The sequence below is a fragment of the Stegodyphus dumicola genome, chromosome 1 (genome assembly GCF_044657685.1).
Source record: "Stegodyphus dumicola isolate Sdum_Otavi_A_Nest chromosome 1, ASM4465768v1".
NCBI classification, from domain to species: domain Eukaryota; kingdom Metazoa; phylum Arthropoda; class Arachnida; order Araneae; family Eresidae; genus Stegodyphus; species Stegodyphus dumicola.
Window position 1 is genome coordinate 238528495 of NC_140768.1, and position 12171 is coordinate 238540665.

The 12171-nt window shown below is 30.0% G+C and overlaps 1 protein-coding gene across 1 annotated transcript in view; it reads left to right on the plus strand.

Annotated features, from left to right (window-relative positions):
• The first annotated feature begins 596 nt into the window (after positions 1-596).
• Positions 597-12171, plus strand: part of LOC118195476 (very-long-chain 3-oxoacyl-CoA reductase-B-like) — a 128877-nt gene continuing 117302 nt past the window's right edge. Inside the window, exon 1 of the mRNA XM_085826682.1 lies at positions 597-992. Within this exon, the coding sequence (XP_085682808.1) occupies positions 800-992 (193 nt within the window). The 5' untranslated portion in view covers positions 597-799. The remainder of the gene's footprint in view (positions 993-12171) is intronic.

A 12171-nucleotide genomic window follows, 5' to 3' on the forward strand; every position in this document is an offset into this window, starting at 1 on the left:
TGGATACTTTTTTAACTATACACTGACTATAGGATTGAGAAACAAAACAATTTGAAATCATTGTTAGAAAATAAGCTTAATATCAAAACATCTGATTATAAGATTTTACATTTAATTTATAATGGCTGTTTATAAAATTAAAACAGTGTGCTGTTGATCGGGAATGTTTAAAACAAGTTGCTATTTTTGTTAATAGAAATTCAAAATTTGAAATAGTATTATTAAAACAATAAAAAGCGATTTATTAAATTTTATATTTGCAAAACTGAAAACATGATATCGAGTTAGAAACAAAATTTCCTCAGAGATTTTACTTGCATTCAGTATAAAAATTTACTGTCTTAAATGTACTCTTACTAATTTTTTGTTGTTGTTAAATTAATGCTTATTTAAATTTGGAAAAACGCAAGACAATGAAACCAAAGGCCAAACGAGCGATAAACAGCTGAGCATGGCAACATCGCAACCACAGAGTGGCAATTCCTTTTAAATTCATCTAACAAGTAAATGAACTGACATGATATAAAAGTAGATCTTTTGAAAGTATTCAATAGGCCTTTAAATTTCGAAATTATATCATAATCACAATTTTCAACAAACCTTTATAAAATTATTAAAGAAAATTTTTGTCTAGCCAATCATATTAAACAAAACGTCTGCAGATTTCTTATCGCCTTCGGCTATTGATCAACTGCGGTTCATGAACCTATCACAATTTCCCCAAACACGCGCTTGACACGAACTGCTGAAAGCGTGAAGTGTCCTCCTTTAACCTTTTGTTACTGTACGTAAAAGAAATATGATTTCAGACACCGAAAAGTGTAGCGCGAATGTTGAAGAATCTAAATGTGTTGTATGGTACATAGGTTTTCTTTTAATTTGTTGGCTTTTTTTTAAATTCTTGCGTTCACTGTGGCGCGGTGTCTATACATGTGTCTTAGCTGATTTATTTGGAGCTACTATAAATTGGAAGAAACTTGGCAAATGGGCTGGTAAGCACACAATAATTTTCTATTATTCAGTTATTTGGTAAAAGTAATTAATAATGATGAATGATTGAAAATTGTTTGCTTTGTGTTTCTTGTTTTTGTTCTTTTGATTTCCTGAAAGTCTATCAAATATCAAAATAATCACATTTTACTTTTCTGATGTAACATTGATTTCTAAAATTTCAGATTAGTAGTTATGGGCGAAAGAAAAATTATAAATCATATTTTTAATTTCTTGTGTCTAATTTGTGTACTAAGAACGTAACACATCTTGCATATTAGGCAATTAGGATTTATTAATGTATTTACTGTAATTCGATCTTTGATATATATATATATGTGTGTGTGTGTGTGTGTAAAAGATATATGTGTGTGTAAAAGATGTATATGTAAAAGATAAATTATTCTATCTCTTATGATGATAGAATGTGTTATAATATTTAATACTAAGTAAATTTGGTAAAAATATATTTCAAGGTGCTCATTGGCGATTTTGGGGGATCGGCCAGCAAGGCACAATTTTAAGATGGCTGCTGCACAAAACCAAATAACAAGTCAAAGAATTGCACAAACTCTGTGTCCATGTAAACATTGATTTATTTTCACTTAAAAAAAAAAAAAAAAAAACAGAGAATTGCACAAACTCGGCATTGCACACTCCTTTGACTTTGACCATGTACACATCAATCTATTTTCACTTAAAAAAGAGATCAGGAGAATGGTGACATCATATAGTGTTAAAACAAAGTTACTCACCAAAATTGAACAAAATTTGTATCCAATCGAAGCTTAATAAACTGCATTTTAAATTCAGTTTCAGTTTTATTGCATTTTAAATTCAGTTATTTTAAATCACACAATGAAATAACATAAAAAAGGAAATGCGTGTTATTGCATGTACGCATTACAAAAAGGAAATATTGACTTGCGATATTTAGAAATTTCTGTGTATTCAGTCTACAAAATTTCGTAACAGCATTCAAAAACTTTTTTAAATTATCTGAACTGGAATATGCATATTGTCATCATCACATAAATTCACAAAAATAAGAGTAAAAAATATCATCCGTAGTGCTGGACTATCATTGGCATTTCTTGCATGAACTTTTCTAGCAACAAAGCCATCTGAACGGTTAGCCATATGCATTTCCTTCGTACAAACAGGACATTTATAATGACTACTAAGTAAATATTTACACACGAGTCAATTAATGGTCCCCTCCCTTCATTCGAAATCGTACAGAAACTTCAGATTAATCTCATCATATATAGCCATATTATGGTGTACAGCTCCAAAAGAAGCAATATACTTCCTAGCTAACATCCAACACAGAAATAAGCCCTTACAAATATTTTCCCATTGGTTGAATTCACCACAATCACACAACCAATCATGCCATAATAGAGTTTCCATAACATTCAAATACTCGGGTTATCATAACAACTTGGTGATAATCCAAGGGGCACCCTAAAATATAGAGTAACTAAATTTTCTTATTTAGTCCAATTGCTGATAATAATAAACATGTTCATTGTTTCATATAATAGTGAATAATTCCTGTGTACATACACATATGCATGTGAATTAATTGTTCGGGAAAAATGCTTTTATGTCATACTTAAGTTATACATGGAGAGAAGTTTGGAAACACTCATAGAACTAGATGCAGGAGATATGTGTCAATTTTAATGATGGATAAAAATCAGGCTGTGTTTGGCATTAATTTCAAATAGAAATGAGTGTACTTTGTAAGATCCTCTTCGGCACAGCTTTAGTATTAGTCCTTTTTGGCGAGAAATTTGTTTGGCGACATTTTCGAGCAATAAGCGTAAAATTATGATAACCTTGGTAACCCTAAATACTGAGCTCAAAAACATGCCGCCATTTCTGTCCACGTAACTTTATTGAATTTGGTAAGTATCGGATGGCAGGAGGGATAAATTGCATGTTTTTCTTAAAGTTACGTTTGTGTTAGGAAAGCACAACATTTAAAATATTTTCAAAAAAGCTAAAATTTGATAGTTAAAACTGATGCTTTTAATATTACATCACATGAGTCTTGACATTTTTTCATATGTCAACTCTGCATATTATTATAAACTCCATTCCCCAAGGAAAAAAAAAAAAAAAAAAAAAAAACACATTTTGAGTAGCTTAAGGTAAACTCTTTGTGTTTCCTTTGCTAAGGAGATGAAAATTACCATGGTCTAAAAATACTTTTTTGCCTCGTATTAGAACTATAGGCATGTGTAATTGCATGAATTCATAGGTTCAAATCAGGACCAAAATTATTGCTTTTATAACATTTTTATAATTTGACTGACTATAAGAAATATAATGTTGCTTAGATTATGGAATATATTGCTTATAATTTACAGTTCTCAAATTTTGTAAATCTTACAACCTAATAGTAGCTGTGTATGAATAACCTTCACTGAGTATTATTACTTTTATTAATAGTATGTTGACATAACAGTCGACTTTTTATTTTAAATTTTATGCCAATTTTCTACGTTACTTAAACATTTTATCTAACAGAAATCTGAATTTTTTGTAATAAAAACTCTATAATAAAAGTAAGAGTACAATTTATATATAAAAATTTGACTACATGGCAAGCACTTAGGTACTGATTTCTTTAAATGTTATTATAAATTATTCATGTCTTTAAATGTTATTATTATAAAGTTTAGATATATTCTTATTAAGATATACTTTTATTCTCTTATAATGTTTAGATGTACAGTTAGTCTAGTACAGTTAGTATTTAGTCTAGATCGGATTTTGTTGACAATCCGCCATTTTTTTCCGATCTTGAAAGCCGGTATACATTGGCGACCGAAGTTTGTCGCCAAATCAAAAAATCGCCAGAAGGACCAATACTAAAGCTGTTCCTATTCTTCTTAGGATTATACTTCTATTAAACAAGAATATGTCACTTGAAAAAGGAGACTCATTTCTATCAAAGTGTTATCTTTTTATTTAAAATTAATATTCAGCAAGCATTGGATTTATAATAATTATTCAGAGTCGTATAGTTATCCTATTCCACTGATAGAACTGGACTTTGTGTAAAAAAATCTGTGTGCAATTGTTTTATTTACCCTGTTGCTCATTTTTTAGGCTCATTCATTGTTGTAGTTAAGAAGATTCACTAAGCATCATTTTATAACATTTGTAAAAGAATGTAATGTTAAATTTTTTGGTTAAAATATTGTATTAAATTTATGGGTACTTTTCCGTTTCACCGGCGCAAATCTTGCCAAGCAGACTTTATTGGTGACAACACACATTGTGCACATAAAAAGATGTTCACAAGTGTTAATTCTAAGAAATTTTTATTTTGGAGGCATAAGCATTTTAATATTGTTTAAAATTTTGTAAAAAGATATTAATTTAAGAACTTACTATGCTTTCATGGTACAACATTCTGATTTGCCGTTTCATATCACGTGACCCCAAGTGATCTCATTTCACGTAAACTACGCTACAAAAATCTAATTGTCTCAGTAATTATCTACAATAATTTGAAGTTAAATCTTTATTTGAAATACAAGAATGGTTGATCTTTACATTACGGTAACTTGGCGATTTTTTGGCAAAAATTTGGCGACCAACTCCCCTACAGCAACCCTCTATTTTTTTTTCCCCGCCGCCATTTTGTCTTCACGAAGTAAAGACATGTTTCTTTTCTTCTTATCTACTGAACACTTCTTCCAACAATCTACTAGCCGAATTACACTTATGCTAGAAATTTTATCAAACAAAACTGCTTAATAATGACAAATATTCACTGCAAAATTCGGAAAAAGTGCACAATACCATACACCTTACGCGTTTTTCAAAATAACACATACACATAAACCATGTACACGCCGACTTATTTTTACTTAAAAAAACATCCCAGAATTGCACAAAAATGGCATTGCGCACACTCTTCACTATATCCATGTACACTGCTTTTTTCTCATAAATTCGAAAAATTTCACGAAAATACATGACAATTTTCTCAATCTTTAAACCCGGTAAAAAGAACATATATGAAATTACCTGATCGCGAAAAAGTATTTACCCTTTACAAATATGAACATTTTCACATATAAAATAAATAAAATATCCAAAAACTTTTACCTCTAAATCATCTATTACATTATACACGTCACCAAAGAATTCATACATGAAGCATTACAAATATTTATTATCAAATATTTAAATTATTTCCATGCACATTTATTTCAACTTAAACATACACCAAATTCCTACAAGTATAAAATTCACAAAATAACTATCATTTAATTAAAATATAATTAAATTCAAAAACACCACTTAAAATATACATGAGCACATACATTCAATTAATAAAAATTACCTTACAATCCTAATTACTTTAAACTAAATCATTGCTAATAACAATTTTCCCAATAATACCAAATTCCTTTCCACCTTACATTTCCAACAATGCATAAAAATAATTAAAAATACTAACTTACCTAATCTCCTTCAGAATCTTCATTACGTGGCGGATACACTTTTCTTCATTCTCTTTCAGAATCTTTAAAATCATACTTATCTTTCAAAGCAAGATACCAGGTAACATAAATAACATAATAAAACATGTTTATTTCTCTCTCACACAACCTTAAAAAACATTTCTTACTATCCTTTTCAATACCACTAAATACCCATTTCGAATTCACTTTACTTACGGCCATGGGATCCAAAAATTCACAAACACTATTTCACACAACACAGAATAAAGCCAAATACAAAATTTCCAGATTTTTTCCCAATTTCCCCCCTTTTCCGATTAAAGAACCGTAATTCGTCCATTAATATCACATGACATATCCCATGATCTCTCATTTCCCCCACACAAAATAATGCGTAATCGGAACTCAGTACTGCTCCCATTATTACCAAAGTCCCAGGTAGTAACCTTTATCGCCTCCAAAATGTCGCCAAACTACCAGTTACCGTAATGTAAAGATCAACCACAAGAATTATTAATTAAGAAGAATTATTAAACGCAAGAATTATTTCAATTCGTTCCAATAACTTACTCAAATTATGTAAAACCGCAGTGCTTTACTTCGCTAGTGCATTCTCATTAGAATGGATGAATTTAACCCTTGACTTTGCCTTTCCTATATTTTAGCCTTCGGGTGAACGGTGTGATTGCATCCTAATTGACTTAATTACCACGAATGGCCTTAGGGCAAAAAATTGAACTATCTGAGAGAAACAATCTGATAAGAAATGACTGCGACTTGTTTTGGAAATGAGGGGTAAAAGGTTACCAGAAAGGATATTCCGTTTGGCATCGGTTGTACCATTTTTGGCGACTTTATCGCTTGCGCCGGCAAAATGGAAAAGTACCAATTTATGGTACAGCATCTGTAATTAACATGTGTCTATTTGTTGAGCAAAGGGATAATATGTACTCGCATAAAATACAGTATACATAAATGAGAAAAAATAAAGTAACTTACGTTTCTTAGTATATAACTATAAATATTTGTCTTAATTTTTTTATATGCAAATTTGCATTATTTTGCATTGATACTGAATTACAGCCTTACTTTCTTGAACTTCAAAAGTTAATTTATGTGCTTATATAAATTTTTTTTAATAAAAAGTAAAGCTAATTTGTTAGAAAATTTTATAGTTTTTATGAGTGAAAAAAAAATGTGTTTTAGAATAAGATATTATTAATTAGTTGACTGAATATATTTTGTAATATAGAGCAGAATATTAGGTACTTTATCATTATTGCAATAATATTTAAACATCATCAACATCTGTCTCAAACTGTTGCTAAGCAACAGCCAGTAATTCTGATCATGGTCACTTATTGTCTATCCAGCTTGAGAAGTAGAATTGCTGCTGTGGGGTGGTTGATTAATTAGAAGAATTTTTTCATTTTGTAAAAAAAAAAAAAAAAAAAAAAAATTCTTATATTTTTTAGATTGTCTTCGCACATAATGCATATCGTTTTGGGTATTTGTCTTTTGTTACAGTGCTATTTGATTTTGATCATGCTCCAAATTTCAATGATTTAACTGATCCATTTACAGCTTTAACAGTTTAGTATTCAAATTATTTCATATATGAGTTCAAAAGAATCTGTCACTGTGAATTACTGTTGGAAATTGAAATTGCATCTCCATAATGAAAGCAGCTGATCAATTGTCGGGATATTTCCATAATAGAAATTTATGTAATCTGTACACCATAGTAGGACATTATACATATATACTATATATAAATATTCGAAATAGAAATTGAAAAGCTAACAAGTAATGTGACATAAGACCTATTTGGTATTAAAAATGTTTTGCGCAAAGTGCTGCAAAAATATGAAATAATAGGAAGAAATATTATAGTGAGCTTGCTAAAAAGTTACCAGGAGCTGTGGCTCCATGAAATAGTTCAACGCAGTATTTTTAAAATATTAACATAGAAGTAATTTTTAAAAAATATTAACATGGAAAAGTGAAAAAACAGCCTACACGCGAAATAAAACTGTTAAAATCAATGTTGGAAAATATGTGAATGCACAAATTAACTAATCTGATCGTTGTGATATGTGAAAAGTTAATACATATAAAAACAAATCGACGGAACAAGTTAAAACAAAATTAAAATAAAATAATTAAAACATAAAATGCAAAAATTATAAAAATTATAATTAAAACATAAATTGCAAAAATTACAAAAATTAGTTTTTTACAAAAATTAGTAAATAATTAGTTTTGTAATTTTTGTAAATTACAAAAATTTTTGTAAATAATTTTTGTAATTTTTGCAATTTATGTTTTAATTATAATTTTTATAATTTTTGCATTTTATGTTTTAATTATTTTATTTAAATTTTGTTTTAACTTGTTCCGTTGATCTGTTTTTATATGTATTAACTTTTCACATATCACAACGATCAGATTAGTTAATTTGTGCATTCACATATTTTCCAACATTGATTTTAACAGTTTTATTTCGCGTGTAGGCTGTTTTTTCACTTTTCCATGTTAATAATTTTTAAAAATTACTTCTATGTTAATATTTTAAAAATACTGCATTGAACTATTTCATGGAGCCACAGCTCCTGGTAACTTTCTAGCAAGCTCACTACAATATTTCTTCCTATTATATATATATATATATATATATCAAAGATCAAATTACAGTAAATACATTAATAAATCCTAATTGCCTAATATATATAGACACACATACCTGTAAAAGATAAATTAATAGCAGATTAAGATATATATATATATATATAGTTCTTGTATTTAGATAAAAAATGAGGATAATAACATAATAATGCAGTATATATAAATAAAGGGTGCCTCTATTCTTCTAGAATCAATGTAAAATGAAAGAAAGGGCAGGTATTCCATTTGGTAAATGTGTTTATTTAAACAGATGTTAGGTAAAAGTAGTAGTAAGAGTGTATTAAAAGATATAGCAGCTGTGTGTTTGTATTTGATTGCAGGAGAGTAATACTGTGACTGCAGATTAGCATACTGCCAAACTGATGCTCAAAACTGAATCATTTTCATACAAATTATGAAACCAATGGGTTGAGAAAAGGCAGATGGATTCACATGCAGTTCTTTTTAAATACTTCTGTTTGATACTTCATAATGTAGAGTAAACTTGGAAAGATTTGTTATGTACTGCTAAGCATTTGCTGTATTTAATATTACTATTACATTAATGTTAATAGAGTATAAACTCTGAAGGGAAATATGATACCTCATGTTTTAAAGAAATTGTTCTGTACTTTGCTATTAACGCAATTGGTACAGTCTATAAGAAAGCTATTCTTTTTTCTAAAATTACAATTTTAAGTTTTTAAATTATTGAATATAGTTCTGTTTGGATCATAATTATACTTACAAATTAACATTGCATTATTTAGATTATTACAAAGGACTGAACAGCTATTTGTCTGAGAGGAAGAATGCCTTTGTGGAATACTTTTTATAAGAACAGTGCCTCGCTTCCATGTTACACATAGAAAAAAAAAAAAAAAAAAAAAAAAAAACACACAAAAACTCTCAAACAGTCAATCCATTTGCTGGGATTTAAAACTGGGTTGAACTAACAGCACGCCTCAGTTTTACCAATTTCCTCTTGTGAGCCATTTCAGTCGCAGGAAAATATTGTTATACACATTAAATATGGATCTCGCCAGTCGTTGGGAAGTTATGACCACTGAACATTGGTAGTTCAACCCAGGTTTGAACAAACTCAAATGAGCTAGCTGCATGGTTATTTTTCTCCATGTGTAACATGAATATGAGCTAGTTTCCCTTAGGAAGTTCTCCACAAAGGTATCCCTGTCCTTAGGCATGTAGCCCTTGTGTACTTGTGCCATAAAAAAAAAAAAAAAAAAAAAAAAAAAAAAACCCTAACTTTAAATTTGAATGCAGTGTTTACAGTTATGGTAAATCACACATTTTAAGGTATTTTTAAAAAAATTTTGAACTATAGAGAAAATTACTCATTATCTGTAATATGTGTTATTGATCGTTTCATATTCCTAGACATCCATACTCTGTAAGGTCATTAGGCCTTAACTGTAATAACTCATTTGCATTATTGGAAAGAAACATTATATCTATTGCAACGATTCATCCACTGCCACTTGTTTTTCTATATAACAGTAAAAAAAAAAAAAAAAAAAAAAAAACTTTAAATTTGAATGCAGTGTTCACAGTTATGGTAAATCACACATTTTAAGGTATTTTTAAGGTCATTAGGCCTTTAACTGTAATAATTCATTTGCATCATTAGAAAGAAACATTATATGTATTGCAAGATTTATCCACTGTCACTTGTTTTTCTGTATTCTCCTTTTTCTATATAACACACATATACGTCTAAGTTTTTGTGCTTTTGTTCTCACCATATACACAGTTATCTCTTTTCAGGTAAGGAAACATCTGAGAATATTACAAACTTGGTATTAAAATTCTAAAATCAGAAAGAAGAAAGAGGCGCATGATGTCTTTAAAGCAAGCCACATTACAGTCTATTCATGCAAAAGGCTAAATATGAGATTTTGCCGAAAACATTCAAAACTACACTATACTGTCCACCACTAGGCTAAAACATTAAAATTCCCATTGGAGGGATCATAATCTGCAGTCATGTTACTGAAAAACCATCTGGGAGAATGTTATACATATGCCGGGGTTGAACAATAAATATTTTTTGATGACATCATGGGTTCCCACGTAAATGCTTTTTGGCGACATGGTGCGTTGCTTCATCAATATATTCCTATGGCTTATCGGTGGAAGTGTACCCCCCCAAAAAAATCAACTGGTAAAATATTAGGTACTGTTCTTTTATCGTGACCAGATTAACAAATATATGCATGTACACATATATGAACACATACAACCATATATACATGCACAGGGGCGTAGCTACAGTTTCCAGCGCCCGGGGCAACTGAAGAATTCGCACCCCTTTCTGTGTGCCAAAAATGGAAAACATTTCATTAAAAAATTTCGTAGCATCAATTTGGCGCCTCTTACATGCTGCACCCGGGGACAGTTGCCCCCCTTGCCCCACCCTAGCTACGCCAATGTACATGCATAACATATCTACATTTCTGAATTAGGTCCTGATAAAAGAACAGTGCCAAAAATTATACAGAAATAGATAAATTTTGTGTTTAATAGACCAAACATTGGCTATTAAAATACTGCCCTCACCAACCAGTTAAAAAAACCTTTATCTACTTCAACACAGCTTCTTTCTGCTCAGACATTTATAGATTTAGAAATTTCCTGTGGGGAGACATCAGTAAGTTTTCAAGTCTTTGCTACATATTGTAGAGTTTTATGACATTAACTAAAACATATGTAATACAGAGTAATGACACATTTCTATATTTTAAAAAGAAATTAAAAGACATTCATAACTGGAGAACATCAAAATGAAAGCATACTGATATGGCAACGAAATGAACTGAAATATAAACAGAACCTTAGTTTTAAAAATGTTACGATACTTCTTTAGTATTGCAGCTTCCATTTTTTTTAAACATCAAGCTGGCATCAGAATTATTGCCAAGTTCATGTATCATTTACACTTTGTTACTGCCCTGCTTCCTCAATTGCTTTTAATATGGCATAAGAAGCATTCCAAGGTCTCAAAGATTTTTGCTATATTAACTCTGCAAAGTAAGATTCATGATGATAGTGAAACGTGCTTCTTCGATTTTTATTCCACCACTTAGCGAAGCTCCACAGTCTTTCTATATTTAACATATGAGCAACTGTTGTTAGATCAAGAAAATGAAATTTATTGTCCACAGAAAAATGTCTGTTAAGCTAGTATTTACAGTCAAAAGTCGTTAATTCGGACACCCATAATCCGGACCTCAAAGGTACAAACTTTCTGCTATGCGTCACGAAACATGTGCGTAAGACCTTTACGGCTGCGAATTTGCATGTGCGCAAAATACGTTTACGAATGCGCGTTTAATGTATAACGAACGGTATAAATTATCTAATTATCTATTTCAGTTAATGTTGCAGATTGCGTTGTTCCTTAATCTTCGAATTGGATCCGGCTTATTATTTTTTGCAGACAGTTAGAGCAATTTTATAAAAGTAAGCTTAAACTTTCGATTATGTCAAATAGAATTTCCGATATATATTTACTAATATATAAAGGATCTAAAAAGCGAAAGTATGTTTCAGAGTCCATTAAACAAAAAGTGGAATTGCTGCAGAAAATGGATAAAGGCATATCATTTGTTTTATCTAGACTTTAACATTTGTTTATCTAAACTTTGTTTATCTTTAACGCGGTGGCGCGCAATGAATTGGAAGTTGATCTGTCAGCACTATCCTTATCTTCAGGGCAGATGTTTTTATTTTATTTGGCTTATAATTGCTTACTAAATGTAGTATTTCATCTCAATGTACTCCGTCTTTGATATGATTTAAATCAAATGCCTCGTCATTATAATTCGCTTCCGATAGCGAAGAAAGTGATAGAGGTTATTGAAAACGAAAAAATTTCGATTGACAAATTAGTCTGTATTCTCGACACAGCAATTATAGGACTTGAACAGCGGAACTTTGTAACTGAACAAGAAATTATGTCTGTTTATAGAATTAAAGAGAATGTATTATCACATAAAAAACAAAGCAA